Raw genomic sequence first — 21,809 nt, 5'->3', positions numbered from 1 at the left:
CAGCCTAAAGCAATACGTTCCAGTCTGGTCTGCAGTAGCATGAAACCTCAAGATCACAGAACATCCAATTTCTGTTTAGTTAGCTTCTAGAGGTAAAGTCCAGCTGTCATGTATTTCTGTGATTAAACAGGTTTTTCACTTGAAGTGTGAAAAAAATTGATCCTTATTTTCTTATAGGCTTGCTTGAAAACGGAATTTAACTTGTGTAGTCCCAGGTGACATAAGTCATGTCTCTACCTTGGACTCCTCACCAGTTCTGCTTGAGCTAGCTAAAAGAAAGTACAGGAGATATTGTGTTGCAGTATGTTCTAGGTCATGGTCTAGTTCTTGTCTTCTGTTTCCCATCAATAAATAGGGTCATTGGTCTACCGTGTGGGAGCCTATAGGGATAAGAATAAGATGATGAAGCACTCAGACACTGTAGCTTGCAAGACAGTGTCTGGGTAAAGAAGTTCAGGATTCGGTCTTGCATAAGACTTTTGATAGTACTGCATGGATTTGTAGCTGCAGCTGTCAGCATTAAGTAAATGTGAAGTTAGATAGATCAGCCCCTGCTGTGTACTGCCAATAAATAGCAGGATCAGTATCTCCTCTGGTAACATTTCTTGTCCTAGCACTATTGCTCGGTACCTGGCAGGATATGCAGTAAGATTGTTTTTTTGAGGCTGGATGGTCTGGAAGCAGAGTGAAGTTACAGTAACGAGAGTGGGTGAGGTCTGGACAATGAAAAGAAATAGAATGACCAATCCAGGTAGACAAGACTTGATTTTATTAATAAAATTTGTATTTTCCTCTTTGAGGTGACAGTTACAAACTTTGGTTCAAAAATAAAAGAAAATATGAACAGCAAGAAGTTGACCTTTGAAATCTCACTTTTACATGTATAAACGTGCATGAGAAAGAACCAGTTGGAAATGAGCCAGCAGAAGCTAGTACTATTTAATTTAACAATTTATAAGAAATAGAAACAAACATTTATTTTCAAGTCTTACATATATTATGAAAAATAATTACAAAAGGATTTGTGTTGCAAAGTTAAAATGTAATTTCTACTTACAGCTACCTGAATAAAATATTCAGAGGGAAGGCCAAACCAACTTTTTGGGTGAGATTTAAGAGCTAATGGTAGCAGTTCGGGTCAAAGACAGCTTTGTAGGAAGCAGTCCCCTATGTGTTGCTTAGCAACTATGTAGAATCACATGACCTAGACATATTGCATCCCTGGTCCTCAGTTGAAATAACAGGAAAAAATAATTCATATTAATGGGACAGGCAAATATTGTATAGGACCATTCTGTGGAACTTCTAGTATCCAGTTCAAGAAGCAAACATCCATTATTGCTTACATAAAAATCTAAGTAAACACTGCAAGAAATCCATAAATAACTGTTTTGAATCCAGTTTTAATACTTATGCAGACCAAATAAGCACAATGGAAACAAAATCAGATGAGAAACATTAAGAAAAAAAAAAAAGAAAGCTATATGAATGATCTAATTCATACAGATTTTAACAGAAGTTTTTTGTTTATTTTTTTTTCTTACTTGTTTCCCCTACCCAAAAATATAAACTTGTTTATTTTAGGTATATACAGGATTCTTATGAAATTCTGGAATTAGAAAAGAAAAAAACGTCTGAGGTATAGCACCATGGAACACAGCACCTTTGAGAGTGCTTTCATTATTGAAATTCATCATCATGGAGTAATATCAGCAGAAAAGGGATTTGAGTGTGCTGCTCAAGATCTTCCAGTTTTGCCACCTTAAGTTTTTTTGGCGACTTCAAATAACAAAGCTCTTCAACAAAAATATATACAAAGGGATTTTATTATTAATCAAAAATGGAATTGGCTTCACTGGCAATTACATCTTTATTTTTTCAGAATACATACACGGTATTGACAATGTAGTTTTGTAATTATAAAATAAGAGCCAGATGCAATTCAGAGACACATGCAAGTTTTGGAAGTGGACAGAGAAATAACAGTATAGTACTGTACATAGAATAATTACAATTTATTAAACACTTTCATAACACCTCTGTTGTAATTGAAGGAGCACCATGTCTTTTTTTTTTTTTTTTTTTACAGCACCAAAAGAATTCAAAGGGTGGTGTTGATAAAGTGAGCTCTATGTTGTCTGTCTGTGCCACAGCATTCTTGCAAAGTTAGTTTAAGTCATGTGATTCTGGCCCTACGAGGGCAACAATAACTTTCTAGATGAGACACACATACACAGCAAGACATTTTCTATGCCATCCTTATTCAAAACTTGCATGTGGCAGGAAGTGGGTTGGTAGCACCAAAGTGCAACATTTTTGTTGATTTGATCTTTGTCTTAAGTTTAACCAAGGAAGCAGACAGGACCGACCTCAAATCCAAACTTTTGGTTCTGATCACCAAAGTCATTGATCATCACATCAACTATAGGCACTTGGTCTATTTTGGGTGTGTTGATTTCAATCACGGTCTTTCCATAGCCCTTTCTTGACTGTTTAAAAAAAAAAAAGCAAAAAAAAAAAAAAGCAAATGGTTATATATCAGAGGAGTAAACATGCTGTAGCTCTCCACACTGTACCTCTGTAGTGTGGAATTAATAAATGATTACCTTTCATGCATCAGATGATACAAACTGTAAAGTTTATATTTTCATAGGATTTTATTTATAACGTAAATATATTTTCCTCATGGACTGCCTCCTCTTGTTATGCTTGTTTGCTTTTAATATTGTGGTCATACTAGCAAATAGTCTAGTTTCAGCACATTGGTGCTGACAGCCTGTATTCATGCCAGGTTTGTTCCATTTCTGTTGCTTGGCTTATAAAAATAATAATGACTTTTGTTCATATATAAAAATTGAATAAGTGAACTGCAATTAAAAACTACTAAAAGGTAGTCTATTAAAAATAAAGCCTTTAGAAAGCTTTTTGTCAGGGGAAAGCTGTAAAATAAATGAATGTTTGATTTCTATTTTAATCAAAAGGTTGGTTTTGTAAAGAATATTCTGAACGTCTACTTACTGCACAGCCATCATGAAGCGCTTTGATGTACGGATTGTTGTCGTAAGACATCTCTTCATCATTTGATCCTAAGAACCTTAGTGCTTTGTCATAGCTGTCAGAAGATGCATCATGCCAAGCTACGGACTGATGACAATTGTAAGTGAAATTTTGTCTGGCAGAGGCACTCAGTAGTTTAAGGAATGTCATTTGGACCATATTAATGGAATTGCCTTCAACATCCAAATAGGAAAGCTGGAAAATAGAAGAATTCACATGAACATTTATTTGTTCCCTTTGTTAAAATGCAAAACAAAATTATTTTTGACAGAAGAACCACATAACTGTCCTTAATAAAAAATAAACCTACACATATCATTTTATGGGGTTTTTAAGTTCAATGAAGCTATGACTCTGTAGTTCATGTCATAGCAATATATTTAGGATGAAAAACTATATATTTGAGCTTTGTTCTAATGGGCAAGACAGAGAATTACCCCTATATAGTGAAAAACAGCAGAATCTCTTTGGGAATCTGTTTTTAGTTAATTATAAAGTTATGTCAGCCTGCAGGCTCATTTTTGCATATCCAGTATATTTCCAGTTATTTAGACTGAAGCACGGGATTTGTGCTGCAGCTGCTTTACTTAGGTTCAGTGGTAATGTGTGGTCTGCCAGAAGCCAGATCACACTGTCAGCTGGGTGGGTGAGTACCAGAATTGTTGTGCGTTTGCTGCACAGTGGGACAAGATATGGCAGGTGCCTGCTGTCCAGTGGCAAGAGGCCATGTAACTGCTACAATATCTAGGGCAAAAGAGCTGGAGCTGAGAAGTATTAAGTTTCTTATTGTTTATATTTGATCCTGCCATTGATTTTGAAGGATTTTTGATACTTGATTTGTGAAAAACTGGATGCTGTAATGGCCACTTACAAGTTTGCCCCGCTTAAATTCACTAAACCAAGATCCTGGATTCTCCTTTGGCCATGATGAAATTCTAACCTGTGTGGTAAAACAGTGGAAATATAGATATTTAGAACATATGTTAACAGATAAGTTTTTAAATTACCTGGGACAAATTTCACATAAGATAGTAAAGAATGGTTCTTTCTGAGTTCTCAGCCTCTGTAAAAACACTAAAATAGGATGTTTTTCTGGTATAGAATGCCTTCAGATTAGTGACTTTAAATGGAATCCAAGGTGATAGCTTATAAAGAGGGAGAATTCTGTTTAAAGGAGACACTGTTGTCATCTGATAAGATTCAGGTAAATTGTTAGTGTAAATTGTTCCTGTGAAGAGTGTCTACATTAGAGTTTTCACTGGTGTTGATTCTGATAGATCTATCTCATTTGGATAAGCTTTTAGAAAGCCTTCCTCTATACCATATACCACTCAGGGGTAATTTATACCAATGACAGAGGACACTGTTTATATACAGTGTTCTACATATACTTATAAATGAATAGATATAAATGAACTCACAAAAGAAACATAGTAAGAGTTTAACTTTTATGTGACAAACTCTAGATTATGCATTTCAACCTGTCACCCAGCTAGGCTACATTATGTAATGCAGTGGAAGGTTAGCAAACAGGTGCACAAAAGCTCTATTTAAGCAAAAGAGTAGAAATGCTGTTTGTCAACTCAGTGTACCATTTTACTGCTTCATTCAAATTTATGCAAATTTAAATGTAATCAGAAAGACAGTTATATGAAAATGTGACAATGTAATTATCCTGTTTAGTTCAACATTGCAATAGTATAGTAGGATATGTCAACAGCCAACTGAAAACACAGATTGGTACTTACTCCTTCAGATTTCTTATCTGGGTAGATGCAAGTTTCCCCACCTGCTGTGAAATTGCAGTACACTTTGAAGGAGTCTCCAGAACAGCCCTGGTTAGGATCAATCCAGTATTCCCCTAAAACATAAAGAGAAGATTTGCCTTTGATCATAAAAATGGTATTTGGAAGATTGTAGTCAGATTTTACTACCTAATAGCCCTCCAGAGAATATGGTGAAGTTATCTGAATGATGTGAAAGCAACCTGTTCTTTTCAAAGAATCACAGAATGGTTGAAGTTTGAAGGGACCTTTGGAGGTCATCTGATCCAAACCCCTGTTCAAGCAGGCTGCCCAGGAACGCATCCAGGTGGCTTTTTAATATCTCTAAGGAGGGACACTCCACAATCTTCCTGAGCAAGTCACCTTCAGTACTGGTCAGTCATCATCACAGGAAAGAAGTGCTTCATGATTCTTTGATGGAACCTCCTACATTTGTGGTTTGTTGCTGCTGCTGTTTATGGAACATAACACCAGGATCAAAGTCTACTTTTATCTAACTCCTTTTGTTTCCTTCCTTCCCTTTCATTCCTTCTGTTCCCTTCCTTCTTTTCCCTTTCCTTCTCTCTCTCTGCTTCTCTCTTATTAACTGTTTTTGTCTCAAGCCACAGGTTTTCTAATTTTTGCCCTTTCAATTCTCATCTAGCCAGGTGGAAGGGGGCAGTGAGCAATCTGCTGTGTGGTTCATAGCTGCTTACAAGGGTTAAACCACAACAGATTGGCATGATTGAGGATTCCGGCCCTAGAATGCTAGGGCAAGTAAAGGCTGGGGATGAAAGAGAGGTGCAGTCAATCTGAGGTCCATTTAAAATCAGCACATTTTAAAATCCACTATTCTAATTATAACGATGATTTCTGTGATGTGGATCCTTATCTCCAGATAGTTTCACAGCAGGAAAGCAAAGATTTTCTGACACTAATGTTCTAATCGACTTTCAGGCAAATAGTAGAGGTTTTGAAGAGGCATGACAAATCCTTTTACTGGTTCTGTATTCTGAATACAGAGCATAGAAAAATCATTTATCATATTTTTAAAATTCTATTTATTCAGGCTGTATTTATTGAAAACAGTCTTTCCTACATGCAAGTCTTGCCCATGCAGAATTTTGTATTTTAATGACTGCATTTACTTTTATTTTAACCAGAATAAGATTCCTTTGATTTGAAGAAGGCTCCAAACAATAAGAAAATACTGTTAAATGAAGAAGACAAACATGTTTTATAAAAACCATTCATTATTACAGAGGTATTGAATTGTAAAATATGTCCTTTTTATATAGCGCACACTGCTTAACTACTCCTCAAGGCAACCATCTGTTTTTATCTATCTAGAGTGAAAACAACAGAGTATTATTAAGCTGTCAAAATCTATTTTTTCTCCCATTTAAAAACAGAAAAATATTGCTCTGAACTGGTAAAAAATATCCATTGCAATAGAAAAAAAGTATGAAAGCTTGAAAATTGTGTGAAGGTTGGCTTTCATTGAAAACCTTTCCAAAGGGGGTAAATTCAGTTACGAAAAAAAGAAAACAGAATATAATTAAATGAAAATAGTCCTTCAGAGCACAGTGAATTCACACTATTCTGCATTTTATTATGCTAGTGCTTAGTAGCATTAAACAGTACTTGAGAAACTTGAATGTCCATTTGCTGAATGACACAGAACAAACAGAGGCCATTCTGGACTGAATTATTGTTTCTAAGGATAAAAGAATAGTAACTTTTTGAGAGTCATATTCAATAATAAATCACGTATAATACCTGTGCTGCTTCCTATATTATACTAAGCAGTTGCTAAAATAATTGTCATTTCTTTTAAAAACTAGAAGCTATGCAGTATGTCAGTATGCTGACATTTGTGATTTTACTTTCATTGATCTAAATGGCATCAATCTTTTATTCCTCTCCCATTTGGATAATTCTGGAAATGCAAGGCCTACCTTCCTGAACAATCTTTTTTTTTTCTTTTTTTTTTTTTTTTCTGGTTTTGTATTTAAAGAATAACGGCTGTTACCAACAGAACATATCTATACTCACATTTTATAAATAGAACCCTTTTATACCTGCAAAAATGGATTTAGTGACACTGTATTTATTGAGCAACTATATTAACCATCTATCAATAATTAATAATTCTGCCAAAGTATTGTAGCAGATCATAACTTCAGCCTTGTTTACCTTCATCATGCAATATTAACATACCGTCTGGGAAGTCTGGGTGGCAGAGTTGCAGGTCTTTGCAAGTTCGGGCTGGGTTGTTCTGAGTGCCCATTGGATACTTCATATGTTCAATGTCTTGTTTCAGTGAATTCAATGAACCAAATATCTCTTCCATACCATCGGAATAATCCAGAATGTTATCACCAGCATCAGACACCATATAATCAGGAGATCTTCTAGTCTTTTTAGGTGACTGGATTGGCAGTGGCTGGATTACCTCACCTGGAGGACCCTGAATGGAAAACATATGTTTACTGTTTCTGTTGGTTTTCCAGATGTGTAAATACACAGAGGAAGACGAAAGAACATGACATGAAGATGCTTTGAATAGAGCTTCTACAATTTATTTATTTTACTTATTTCATTCATATTTATGCCAAAACAGATTGTGGCAGACCAAAACATTGTTTTGCTCTAAACTCATCCCACTCCATTGCTGTTTGGGGAAGAGTATGTTGCCCTCATGCAAGTGAAGAACTCATTTGTGATTGCCTTTTCATCCCCAGCAATTACCTGAAGCAGAGGCATAGCCTATAGCAAACAAAACTGTGGGTGTTCCCTATGATAAAATTTTAAAATTCCACTTGGGGTCTATAAAGCAGTACTTCATTTCAGAAAATTGAAACAATTCATTCAGATTTTGACTGTTTTCATTTTAGATTTTTATGCTATGGAGAAGAAGTAGTAGAAACAGGAGAGTATTAACAGCAGGAAACTGAAATCATTCTGTTTTCTGTGCTTCCATATGATACATTAAATCATCATTGCATTTTTTATTATTTCTAATGGATTTTTTTCAGAGCAGACAATGTATTTATATGTGTGGTGGATTTCTGTTTCCTGACAAATTTATTTTCAAACAATCGTTAATATGTTCCTTATCTGCAAGTTCACAAGTGTTGTTTTCAAACCCTGTCAAAACAGGTCATGTCAGTACAATGTGCTTTTATGTCAAGTAAGAGTTCTTACTGGAGGACCAGGTGGACCAGGTAAACCACTGTCACCCTTTTGACCAGCAGGGCCCTATAAAGGAATGAAAGAAATGTAATATTAACCATATTACATAATGTTAAAAAATAACACATGGAAATTAAGTACAAAGACAGAAAATATGGAGGAGAATTACTCACACTGGATCCTTTGGAACCTTTTGGACCTTGAGGACCCTATGGGGAAGAACATAGGCACATAGTTGGAGTATCTTCCACACAACATGTGAGTGTTTTGAACAGGAGGACTGGATGAAGTAACTTACAGGTAAACCAGGAGGACCAGGGGGTCCAAGTGGACCAGCAGGACCAGAAATTCCCTAAGAAAGAATAAGAGAATAAGTCCAGAAATACATTTTACATAGTAGACTGGATTCAGAAATGCATATGTATCAAAAAGGTAGTCCTAGTAAGTGTCCAGCCCTGGTGAGTTTTAATTTAGGCTATTCAATAGTGTTCAAAATAGTCTTTGAAACATGATCTAACAGTTTGAGTTGCATATATTTGTTCTCATGCTCCAACATTTATAGTCACAACTCTGTTCATGTTCAGATCGGCTTTGAAGCCTCAATTTTTACATAGAGGCTTAAAACATGACTTTATAACTAGGAGAAGAGAGGCTATTCTGGGTAGTACATAACAAGACTGGTGCTGTTAGTGTTATCTCATCCCTAACTTAGGTGTGTTTCCTCCTCCTGAAATGCTATATGACCTGGTTTTAAGTTGTATAGCTTCACTGTGTTTGTCCAACGTTTAGGAAAGCTTTAACCTCTAGGAGGAAACTCTGGTGTTAAGTGTTTATAGTAACTTTATATGTCTCTTTCAAAAAAGACATGCATATAACTTGAATGAAAGCACATGTTTTACTTACTGCGTCACCCTTGGCTCCAGGAGACCCCTGTGGGCCAGGAAGACCCCTATCACCCTTTTCACCCTGTTCTCCTGGAGGTCCAATCAGGCCAATCAAACCAGGATGTCCCTAAACAAGATAGAAGAAAGAGTGAGAACTCAATATATATGAAGTAGATGTGCTTTGCAAACACACAAATTAAAGCTTTCAAATGACATCACAGTTGCTAGTTATCAATTAACTTGAAAAAATTACTCTGTGAGCATATTAAATGTTAGTGGGCTTTTTAAGATTATTTGCAAGCTGTGAATGCTTATTCAGTGAAAGAGATCAAAGTGCACCATAGTCCTTTCTGAAACTGATGCAGAAATAATAATACCTATAGATACAGATTACATACCACCTTTTATGTTTTGATAATTATAAGCATATTACAGAGTTGCACATTGGATTCCACAGGTAATAGAGCTGTATAAACAGCTGACCTAACCATATAAACAAAAATCGTAATTCACAAGATATATTCATATCCTTTTCTCTATACGGTTCTTCCCTGATGAACAAGCAATCAATAAATTGTTGGGACTCTATTAGAAAATGGTATTCCAGATCTCTGGATCCATTATTTCAAAAAGAAAATATAGCTGAAAAATATTTGCATTTTGTTGTTATAAAATTAAAATCTCGAATAATTTCCGTTTATTTATTTATTTATTGTGAAACCAAAGGTTCTCTTTACATCAGTTTTTGGAGTTTTCATTGAAAGGAAAAAAATTTGTATGGTCATTAGATTACCATACAGACAGTAATGTTTTTCTTTCTACATATCTCCAGGATATCAGATGTTACTGAAAACTTCACAATTACCACGAAAGCTATGGAAAGCTGATTGATAGATAGCTAAGGTTGTCTTGCTTTCTGATACAAAACAACAACAAGTAAAACAACAAACAAACAAACAAAACACCACAGCATTTCTTTCTGCTAATTTTATACAGTCCTTTAGACTGGGCCAAAATAACAAAGGTACAAACAATGAATAAAAATATAGACATTCTCATATACCTTCTCTCCTTTGGAACCTGGATCTCCTTTCAGGCCAGGTAAGCCAGGTGGACCCTAAATAAAACAAGGGAAGAAATGTAAAAGTAAGTTTTTACATACTGCACAAATCATGTTTTCTTGAAATATTTTAAAGGCAGAGTAATTCAAACTGTGGAGGCATTCAGTGGTTGATGGCTGTGATTTAGGGCTCAAGATAATATTGATGTGTATGTTTAAAAAGGCATAAAGATGCTGCTGTAGCATTTAAATTTCTCTATAATTAGAAATCTATAAAGAAGGAAAAGGTCAATTAAATTTTTAAACTGCACTGAAAGCATCCATTAAGCTATATGATATTCAAACATTTCAACTGAATTTTTGTTGATTAGCTTAATTTTGCTTGTGTTTACATGATATGCTTTATTTTTACTTCCACCTTAGTTGATGTACCTATCCAGACAGTACTATGTATCTTCTCCAGTTTCTTATTTTAGCCCTTTAAATCATAAGACAGTATAAAATATCCCTTGTTTTCTACCAGTTTTTTACTACAGCTCAAAAATATTATTGCAGAATAAAAATCAGATTGTTTATAGTAACTGCTCCTCAATATTTATTTTTTGTTGGAGAGCTACTTCATAGTTTGATTCCATACTTAAGGTATGGAATCATACCTTAAGAGGCTGAGAGTCTGATTAACAGGAAAAAAAAAAAAGATTAAAAGTGAGAGTAATCCAGTTGACATTGGTGGTTTTATTTCTTTCAGATTTACAAGGGCTTTGACTTAACTGGTCCTGAGAAGGTAGACATGCTGTGGAACTATCAACATACTTAAATTAATCAATGATAATGGATCTGTAGACTACAAACTCTTCTAAAACACATGCTTAAGTAGAGTTCATCTATTTCCCCAATCATATGAGAATATTCAGCTACATAGTATGCACTTGTAGGGTATCCTGAAAGGATAGAAATGAATAAAATATTCACAGAGCAGTATTTCAGTAGGCTTTCAGAAGTTCAGAATTTCTACCAGTCATTAGTTTGAATTAATGTTTTGAATATGATGTTCAGAATTGCAATCAGTATTTCTGAAGTTTTAGCCTCAGCTAACTTAAGGGGCCTTAATATTTTCCTGTCTCTAATAGCAATCCAACCTATGACCATATTAGATTTTTAATTCCTTGACACTGTTTAGGAATTTTAATTCAATATTCTAAAAACTTTTTATGTGGCGGAATATAAGAGAAACATTATGCCCTATTTTGCTACAACCATTTTCTAATTTTTAAAAAGTTAGACCCCTTGGAAGTTAGAAGATACCTAGAAAAAAATTAAAACTGATGACATAAAATTATAAGAGAATTTGATAGACAGTGTGTCATAAGCATGTACTTATATATATATATATTTATAGATCTTATAAATGATACAATAATATTGAATTTTGAATATTCTTGAATTACTGCTATACAGACACCATTCCAAGATATTTTCTGAGGTTCATATGAATAGCAATGATAGCTTTCTATAATTTGAACAGAATGAGGTGAAAAATTCAGGCTATGCAACGTATATGCAAGTACCAAAAAGATATTCATTTCTCAGAGGCTATTAATCTCACACTGAACATGTATGCATTAGGAGCTGAGCTGCTAAACTAAGTCAGTATCTCATCACTATTAGTCTCCTGCTGGCAGTGGACATCTGTGAAGTTATGATATGGATAGCAGTAATAAGTGACCTTTTCAACCTGGCACAAACTCAAAAGTGCCATAACACTTCATGTACAAAATATTATTCAGTGTGTATCCTTTCCATCTCTACTTCAGAATATCATTAGATGCAAAAGCCCAGACAAATACATAATTCATGAATAAAAGGTGAAATTTTAAAGCCTCTGGAATACAGAATCAGGCATTCTCACCTGCAGTGTATTGTGCTCTACTGTAAATCTACTCTCATGCTCTTCTCCTGATAGCAAACTGATGGGGAGGAAGGGAACGGAAGGAAGGAGACCTCATCTCAACAACATTTATGTTATAAATTTTACTTACTTAAAAAAAAAAAAAGTTTAAGTTGCAGCAGTACATCTAAAAAAGTTCTTGCTGAGCTGACAAGAAGCCAGTGCATTTGGGATAGATAATACGCTCAGCTTCATATTTGAATTGAATGTTAAAAGGGAGATTTTGATTTTGATGATGTATTTGGAGGCTTCTGGTGACTGACGTGAGAAATGAATGTTTCTTACTGCCGAATAATGTTTTATTGGACTCTAGCTTCTTACTGGGGAATGCTCTCTGGAAAGATTTTCAGTTTGTGTATATGGCATAAGAGCAAAAACTTTCAGTGTTACTGCTACCCAAAGACCTGTATCCTCTTAAGGCCATACAGGAAAAGAAACATGGGATTTCCTTCACATTTCATACACACAACCTTTCCTTTTGCCTTTAAGAATCATATCATATCTGAAATAGAGGATAGGCCGTTAACACCTAGTATCCTAAGGTAATCTTATTATCCATGTTAGCATAGTTAATCTTCAAAATAACAACGAGTATATTTTACTAAAATTTAGTAAAATTTAATGTGATAGCACTGCTTGCAGACTGTAAGATGTCTTCAGAGCGTAACTTTATTTTTTTTTCCACCTAACTTTAACAGTTTATGTTTTGTTTTGAAGTTACTTATTCCCTGCGTGTCATTCAACTGTGATAATATAGGTAAATTCTACTTCAGTGAATTTGGAGAGAAAGAGAGATAAGAACTTTTCACTAAATTGGATCACCTTTGTTTGACCTGTGAAGAAATAAAATGCTGGCCATATAGTTTGGATCTGAATTTCTACACATAATGATATCAATATTTTGTAATTCAAAATATTTTTTGAATATCATCAATATTTTGTAATTTGTGCTCACAGTGCTTTTTTTTTTTTTTTAGTTTTGTAGAAAAATGTACTAAAATAGCAAGTGTAAATAGAAATAATGATATAATTTTATAGTATGTTATGTCATCTAAAAGCTTTCCTTGCTTTAATCATATTAATAACACATAGCAAAATATACTTGGCTAGTTTGCCATACAATGTTCAAGGCAACCTAACAAGAAGGTATTTTGTCCAAGTTTTATAGCAATTAGGTCAGTGTGTAGAAGTAATTTACAAAGCTACCAGTAACTTGCCTTACAGTATAAACAGTTCTCTAAAAACATCTCAATATGCTTTTTAGGACTAACAGGTTGCTATCAAATTCATTAACCAGAAATCATATAAACTCAATTCTAGCTGAAATAACAGAAAAATTCCTCATGAAAGGTGACTTTGATTTTATCTAACAGCATGGTTAAAATTGGAGTTGCATTATTTTGTTCATAGGAACAGCCAATGCAGATAACTATTTTGTCTGATATCTTCCTATTTGATCTATACTGCTTATGTATCAGCAACGATATTTTATGAGTCTCACAGTTGCACCACTCAGTACCTTCTGCTACATTATAAAACAATGTTAATATAAAGAGCATTAATATAAATGCTTGAGAGCATAAAGAAAACGAGAATGGCCAACAAAGTGTATGTCATTCTACTGGCATTGCTGTAAGCAAAGGGGGTTGAATCCAAGAGAAATGGGGTATCCAGCTCTAGCCAATGCTCTAGAAACCGGGAGCTTGGTTCATTCAGACTCTTTTAAATGCTTTGCTCATTTCCTGGGTCTGCCACAATGAAAAACAGACTGGATGCTGCTGTTCATTTTTATAAAACTAGCATGTTTTCTTCTTAGGTAGAAGTATCTTTTTGGCCTTACTTCAGAATTAATCTTTTTCTTTCTCTAAAGAATAGATATGATCTAATCTTTTCCCTAGGAATAATGCTTTCATACACTGGCAGTCGTTAAAATCAATGGATGTATAGAATTTATCACTGTTAAGGAAACAAAATGATTTAATATATTAAGCTTTGCTGATGTGGACACTAAAGTAGATTTTTTTGATAGTAAGCTTCACTGGTTTTATTCTGAATTCTACTGCGGGGATTTCAGGAATTTGGTTTTACACTGCCTTATTTCACTCTTTAGCTGGTATAAATCAATATAGCTACCTACTGAAGTAGAGCACTAGAATGAAGGAAGTCATATGCATCAGTTTCTAACACGACAGAAGAATAGAAACTTTGTGCTAAGAACTGACTTATAAATTATTTTTTTCTGTAATATACACAGACATCTTAATGATGTCCTTTAAAAGTTTCCTTTTCTGTTCTGATACTGAATGGAAAGGTACTCACCAGAGGCCCAGGAGGGCCATCCTGACCTGGTGCTCCAGGTAGACCTTGCTCTCCCTAGAGAGAACATAATATTTGTGTTACTGGAGAATATACGAGAAATACAACATTTAAAATATTATTATATGTTCAGTTTACTCACCACAGGGCCAGGAATACCTCGAAGACCTTCCGGGCCAGGTTTTCCTGCAGGTCCCTGAGGACCAACTGGACCCGTTTTTCCAGGAGCCCCTTCTGCACCAGGTTCACCCTAGAAAGAACATAAGCAAGAGGTCAGAAAGGAAAATTGGACTAAGATTGGCACAGTAGCTGCAAAGTGAGAACAAAGTTTCCTCAATCCATTTTTCAAAAGATATTCCAAAACAGTGTTCCAGAACATTTTTCTGAATGAAATTATGATAGCTTCATATAAGCAGGGGGGTTTCAGCAAAGCATGCTTATCCTTTTCCACAGGGGTGAGCTAAGTTGGGCCTGTACTGGTCAGAGTCCACCATGGGCTCTGTTATGTACTGCTACTAATTCTGGATCCTAATTTGGATTTTACAGTTTACATATTATTACTTCAATAAGTTTCACACTCAGTGAATGATAAGCAACTTACTTTTCATTTATATATAATTTATATTTTCATGCTCCTACTAAAAAAATAAAATGTATGTGTTACCTTTGCACCTTTTTCACCTTGTCTGCCTTCAGCGCCAGTTGCTCCAGGAGGTCCCTGTGAAAGATAAAGACTGAGCTCATAATCTGTTTTCTAAGACATTTCTACAGTGAAAAAGGGCCATTTCCACTGTATTAATGAGTAATAAATGCTAAAAAATACCCACAAAATTATATTTCTTTCTAAAAGAATATGTATCACCTAATATCTCTGACAGGATAAGGTTAAAAACAAAGAAATATCTCGGAAAAAAATCAAAACAGGCTATAAAAGTAAAAGTATAAGAACAATGCTTCTTATACATATACAATGACAGTTTCAAATTTGCTTTGCATTGTATTATATCTATTCACTGTAATCTATCCACTGATTTCAAAAATCTTGCATTATACAATGCCCAGAATGGCACATACTTCTTTATTCTCAAAGTCAGTTATACGCCTTTTAAATGTGTTTGGAGAGCCAAAAGTTGATACATGCCTCAATATTATCCAGTAAATGTGAAAGAGAAAAAAATAAATCACATGACTAGTGGTTGTAAGGAATGAATAAAATACACAGCAAACAAGCAGTTCCTGGTAGTAGGTTTCCTGCTATTGCTCTACAAAAGCTCTATTTTACTAAGAAAGTAGAACTTGGTACTGAAGGAGGATGTAATAATGGGTTACATATAAGTTTCAGGTGAAGGCCATAAGACAGGAGTTGCTGGACAGTAGTCCAGCAGCACTGTGTCTACCTATTGCTGATGTCACCCATCTTTAATTTTCTTAAGGTTTCAATGAAAAATAAAAAAGCATTTTTTTTTTTCTGCCAGAACATCACAGTTTAATTTTCAGGTTGGGGAATTAATACTCATAGCCTCAATTACGAAAAGAGGCAGTATCTAGAATCTAATGTACTGTTCTTAAAATGGCTCTCTTACATATACTTAGTTTAGAAAGATGCACTCAAGGTTATGGACCAAATATTTTCCTACAAAGTTAATTTTTAGCCTGGGAAATGTTTTTACTACAAATAGTTATTTCTTGCCATCCAATGAACAGCTTAAAGCAAAGGGATAGAAAAGGGACCATAATCAAACACAAGGTGATTTTCTGAATTTATAAACTAACCCTCTAAGAATAATCTATTCATTAATTCAACAGTTTGTAATGTAGAAATATTAAAAAAATGTTCTAAGCTAAGCAACAGAAAAAAAGGAAAGCCAGCTATTTCCATTTACTTAGTCCTTTTAATTTCATAATAGACAAAAAAAAAAAAAAAAAAAGTGAACTCAAGGCTTTGGATCTCAGTTTGATCTAATAGCTTTATTTATTTATTTATTTATTTATTTATTTATTTATTTATTTATTTTTGGCTCAATTTAGACCAAAGCTTTTATAACCTGTTATAAATCACTGCCCACTATTATTTCCACATATCTTGAACAACTCCACCAGTTTTTCTTTCTACACATATTTCTTCTTTTTACATACATTATTCCAGAAGAAAAATTTGCATCAATATTGTTACAATAAGTCTTTGATGTGTAGGTTGTGATAGGTTGGGTGGATCACAATTTGCCGTGATAATTTGAAAAACGATTATCAGGTTATAAAAAAAAACACACAGGAATATTTTAGAAGTAGAGTGTATCTTTCTTACATGAATTAATTTACATGACCGTTGTCTTTACTTCTAGGAAATTCCTTTAACTCAAGTTCACGTATCAGTTATAACCTATCTTGCCTAAGAAACTAAAAAAAAGTGTGATAGTTTGTACTTAAGAAATGTCTCTACATAATCTAGAAACGCAGCTGCAACTTGAATTAACAGAGATCAAAACACTGTGATCACTAAATTGTGAATACAATGAATCATGATTGCTAAACAAAGAGGGTACATTCATTATCAAACAGTGCCAGTGCTGCACCAAGCGCAAAGCAGCTAAATGAACTGCACTTTCTAACAGGCTGTGATTGCTGGCATGGCACAGATGGTGCTTATACATTGAAAAACTGCTAATTGTTATTTAATTTACCTTCCTACGCTTGAGTTGTTGGAGTGTCTGGTAAATTTAAGGTGACAAAAGATCTCGATAGCAATAATTTACATTAATGCATGGCTCCCCAACCTCACCACCCAGCTACCATAGTGATTGTTACACTTTAGTTTGGATGTATTGCCTTATACAGAACTGATAAGACAAAAGAATTTATATAAAAACAAACCTGTTCACAATTTTTGTTACTTGAACCTACTGGACATTTCTGTCTGTTCTTCCATATCTATGATTTTCATTAAAATAATTTCAACTGTTTTTTTTTTTTTTTTTTTTTTTTTTTTTTTTTTATAGCTATCTGTCCTCTAACCAAAACCATGATTTCCAACACAGAAAAACACGATCACATTTCATCAGTCTGTTAAGATAGCAACCTAGTCTGCCATATTTTTAGGTATTTTATGTATTTTCAATCACAAAAATGGCTTAATTTTTAAGTGGTGTGTGCATTCTGCTGAGAGAGCATGATATTATAGAACAAATAGATGCAGAACTTCATAGAAATGCTTATTTTTTTTTCTAAATTCTTCAACATAGTACATAAAGGGAACTAACCAAATAAGTTTCTAGTTCTCCAATTTTAGAAGTTGGTTATGGTGCAGTATTGACATCTGTTCGTTTATTGAAAGCAGGCAGTACACACTCCACATTAGAATAACGATGTATCTAAGACTTGAAATTCTTTAAATTCTAACTTCTTAGAGTAATATATGAACCTTAGGTGTATGTGATCTAGACATATAATTGAGTCTAATAAAATGGCCAAGCAGCTAATTACACAGCTGAATGGCCTAGCACACCGAAAGGCTGAGAGAAACGTAAGCAAAGCCTTCCTGTGTTGACTTTTATCAACTGGGTATGTTATTTGTTGTAAGAATGGATAAGAAAATGAATATTGTTTTATGGTGCCTTTTCCTCATGCTGTTTTTGTCATTTGTCAGATAGAAATCAAAGCATTCAAACTATGCTACCCATACTATGTTACCCAGTACTCTACAGCAAAACAAAAAAAGTGCGAAGAGTAGGTGCAAAGAATTAAGTTCCAGAAAAAAAATAACAGCATCATGTTAACTGTAGAGTGATTTAGGTTTTGTGTCTACATTTCTAGACAAGCAGACATTGGATCAGGAAATACTGACCTATGGAAGCCTTTTCAGATATTCCACTTTTCAGAGATGACAACTCACTTATCTCCCACATTGAAAGCAGAAACTGAAAAACATTCTACCTCTCCAGAAATTCAGTCTTCATACATTGTGCTGTTGGCCAATGCTGATGCTGTTATCAGCAACAAGAATACAGCAGAGAACTCTTACTGCAATTTGTGAATTCCTTGGCTGACTCAGATTGCTCCAGGAACACAGTTAACTTTAATGCAGTTTTTGTCTTCAGAGCACTTAACAACACTTTCAGAATTACCCCATCCTTCTGTGGGGCAAGTTTCAGTCTTCTTTTTTTGGCAGACAGAGAAATTCAGACAGCAATACTACAAATGCTTAACACACATAATCGGAAAACAGTTGGAAAAGGGGTTCCTAGTACCAAACCTATAATAGACTACTTGTCTGTTCAGCTTGGAAGGTAATATGCATATATGCAAATGCCTCGAGTTTTCTAGAGAATCTAGGCTGACTTCCATCAGTGGAGAACTTAAGAGATTTGATGGTGTGTCTGACTTCAATAATAATTATGGCATGCTTTTACTTCAACACTACTTTCATTCACATTCTGCAATCAGTATTCCAGTAGCTGACTATTTTTAACTAAGAAAGATCAGTAAATGTTTCTGAGTACATCCCTTTTATTTTAGAACTATATCCTTTGAGGTTATCTAATACAAGACAACATTTTTAAACCAAAGAATATACACTTTCTCCAAATACTTCCAACATTTACTCCTGAACTCTCATTGTTAGAACTATCTCTTCTTAGAAGTTATAAACCAAGATAGAACCTACATAGAAGAAAACCTGTCTTGACTATCCAGTTAAAGCGAGGTGTGTATATATGTAGCTATATTTTTTTTCTTGTGCATTCAAAATATTGAGTAAAGCCTTTTGTTTCATTGACAAGATGCTCCTTAAAAGAATTACTATTTTGGAATTCTCCTATCATTACAGTTAATGGGAGTTTTATCGCTGAATTCAAAATCAGAGTTTAGTCAATACTAAAGTAGTTCCTGAAAGTCTGATCAAATTAAAATGTATTTTAAAATCTGTCACTATTTTGTTGCATTGATCCTCTCTTCTGTTGAACTGGAGAATATGGCCTTTTGGTTGTTAATGATAAAATCGATTTGATTGAATGTTTCCCTTGATGGATTTATGGTCTAATTTTCTAAACAGTATGTGCACAAATCCATGGTAGATTTGCATGCACAATTACTATGGTTACTTGCACCATAACTAGTTAGATGTATAAAACCTTCTGAACATGTATTTATCTGATTTGGTCATAGCACCTTCATTGAAATGGTGTGTCCTTCAAATCTGGATGAAAAGACACTTCCTGAGGTTTTTTTTGAAACTGATTCTACCATGCTGTTGTGAAATGTGTTCATCTGATTTGTGTCAATATGGAACAATGCTAGGGCCACAAAGTATGCTGGATGTGACCTTCTGTCTTACATACCCTTGTATAACCACAAGTCTAAGCAAAACAGAGTGGTTAATGTATATAGTTCTTGTATCTTGCAAAGGAATAGTCCAGCAATTTGTGTCAATAAGAGAACAAAGGGGTTTCAGAATAACTGCTAACTATTATGACTATTGCATGGAACATGATATCTGGCCAAGAGATTAAGGTGAAGGGGAAAGCTGAAGGATGACTAAAAGACAAAGCTTGCAGGGGACGCTGCACAAGTTTCTGACATCTGGCCAAGATGGACAAAGGAGAAGGACAAGAAAAAAAGCCTGGGAGGAAGACTACGAGCCTTCAGCACGAGAGACCCTCCAGAGGGACCACCAGAGACTTATACGCATGCACCAGTAGGAGGGTTCGGATTCTGGGAACTAATTATAATAACCCTGCCTTTTCTAGAAGTAATAATGAATATGTAGTAGCCTAGGAGCATAAAAACCAGCTGCCTGATGTAACTTGTGTGTGTCTTGGTGGAGCAGAGACTCCCGGTGCACCCAGCACTGTTTGCTTACCTCTATTCATCTAATAAATTGTAAACTTTGATTGCAATCCTATTTGGGACTTAGCCATTTATTACACTACTGATGAAAAATAATGAAGAACATTTTTTACTGTTCATTCTGCTAGCAAAGTATGAAGCCTTCAGTTATTCACTGTTTATCTCTAATATGACATCAATAACATACAGACTTTCTACAAGCTTGAAATGTTCGGGTAGTCAAGTAATGTAGAATCTGATTCTAAAAACTTCAGAATTTTCTTCAGAATACAGGAGTGAGATTACTTGGAAATATTTAGATGGAATCATAGAACAGTTTGGGTTGGAGAGACCTCAAAGATCATATAATTCCAACCCCCCTACCATGGGCAGGAACACCTACCACTATAGTAGGTATCTTACCGTACATTTTTCCTTTTTTTCTGCACAGTATTCATAAATTGGAATTGTGTCAAAGCCCAGGTGACAGATGCATTTGCATTTCTGAAGTGTTTTTTACCTAGCTAGAAATAGCAATATATCCTATCTACTAGGAATGATCTACTGCCTTCCTTATAATAAAGTAGGAAGTTCTAATCTGATGTAGAACAAACATACTAATTGAATTATGGCTCAACTGAATATTAGCAGTTCTAGTGATAAGGTTGTTAATGCTACCAAAATAATTTATAATATTTTAAATGTTTTGCAAGCTTGTGGAGCAAATAGATTATTGTGTAAAATAGATAAAACTAATTAGGCATGTCAGTTCACTCAAGCCCATTAAATAGAGCAATTTAACACATTTTGTTAAATAGCTCTCAGCTTACATTTAATGATGCTCCCCCTATCTTTTTTTAAAGTGTAAAAACTGCATCTAATTGCTGCCTGAGAGAGATCTAAAGGTTGATACATCTACTACAGTTCTGTAAGTATAACATTATTTAGTGTTTTTGATTAACTGTATTTGTAAAGCCTGTGAAGCTTCAAAGATTTTAGAAATAATGAAATAGCTTTATAAGCTATAGAAATGTCTGCTTGTTAAATTTGTATGTGGAGGGGATGACATAGATTTGTGCAGAAGTTGTGTTCAAATTATTTTATTTCATAAGTGAAAGACACCAAAACAGGCACTTTCTTTCTGTTCTCTGCCTGCAGTCATATGTCTAAAGATGATGTCTAATATTAAAGTCCTATGAGGAGCGGCTGAAGGAGCTGGGCCTGTTCAGCCTAGAGAAGAGGAGGCTCAGGGGTGACCTTATTGCTCTGTATAAGTTCATTAAAGGAGGCTGTAGCGAGGTGGGGGTTGGCCTGTTCTCCCATGTGCCTGGTGACAGGACGAGGGGGAATGGGCTAAAGTTACGCCAGGGGAGTTTTAGGTTAGATGTTAGGAAGAATTTCTTTACTGAAAGGATTGTTAGGCACTGGAACGGGCTGCCCAGGGAGGTGGTGGAGTCCCCATCCCTGGAAGTCTTCAAAAGACGTTTAGATGTAGAACTTAGGGATATGGTTTAGTGGGTACTGTTAGTGTTAGGTTAGAGGTTGGACTCGATGATCTTGAGGTCTCTTCCAACCTAGAGATTCTGTGATTACTCTCATTGTCACACTCCTATTAGCAAACCAGGAAAAATGCTAGTTTCTTACCCTTGCAGACACTGAATTCACTTGGGTGAGAAGAAAAAACGTTGTTATAGACAAGTATAGACACTTCCCCATGTGTTTTTGTTCTGCTTGATGTTGGCAAATAAGGGCATTTGTGCTGATGG

General features: G+C 34.8%; 1 protein-coding gene across 8 annotated transcripts in view; it reads right to left on the bottom strand.

Moving 5' to 3' along the window:
• Nucleotides 1-746: 746 nt before the first annotated feature.
• COL11A1 (collagen type XI alpha 1 chain) overlaps nucleotides 747-21,809 on the bottom strand; it is a 142,868-nt gene continuing 121,805 nt past the window's right edge. For all 8 annotated transcript variants that reach the window (XM_068691307.1, XM_068691305.1, XM_068691309.1 and 5 more), the window contains 13 exons: nucleotides 14,888-14,941; nucleotides 14,366-14,473; nucleotides 14,227-14,280; nucleotides 9,963-10,016; nucleotides 8,919-9,026; nucleotides 8,314-8,367; nucleotides 8,189-8,224; nucleotides 8,028-8,081; nucleotides 7,041-7,290; nucleotides 4,806-4,918; nucleotides 3,929-3,997; nucleotides 3,019-3,252; nucleotides 747-2,489 (listed from right to left, as the gene is read on the bottom strand). In XM_068691307.1, the coding sequence (XP_068547408.1) occupies nucleotides 2,343-2,489; nucleotides 3,019-3,252; nucleotides 3,929-3,997; nucleotides 4,806-4,918; nucleotides 7,041-7,290; nucleotides 8,028-8,081; nucleotides 8,189-8,224; nucleotides 8,314-8,367; nucleotides 8,919-9,026; nucleotides 9,963-10,016; nucleotides 14,227-14,280; nucleotides 14,366-14,473; nucleotides 14,888-14,941 (1,335 nt within the window). In that variant the 3' untranslated portion in view covers nucleotides 747-2,342. The remainder of the gene's footprint in view (nucleotides 2,490-3,018; nucleotides 3,253-3,928; nucleotides 3,998-4,805; nucleotides 4,919-7,040; nucleotides 7,291-8,027; nucleotides 8,082-8,188; nucleotides 8,225-8,313; nucleotides 8,368-8,918; nucleotides 9,027-9,962; nucleotides 10,017-14,226; nucleotides 14,281-14,365; nucleotides 14,474-14,887; nucleotides 14,942-21,809) is intronic.

Source organism: Anas acuta, chromosome 8 (assembly GCF_963932015.1).
Source record: "Anas acuta chromosome 8, bAnaAcu1.1, whole genome shotgun sequence".
Lineage (NCBI taxonomy): Eukaryota > Metazoa > Chordata > Aves > Anseriformes > Anatidae > Anas > Anas acuta.
Note: the sequence above shows the minus strand (reverse complement) of the source record. Positions and strands in the feature narration are given on the sequence as shown.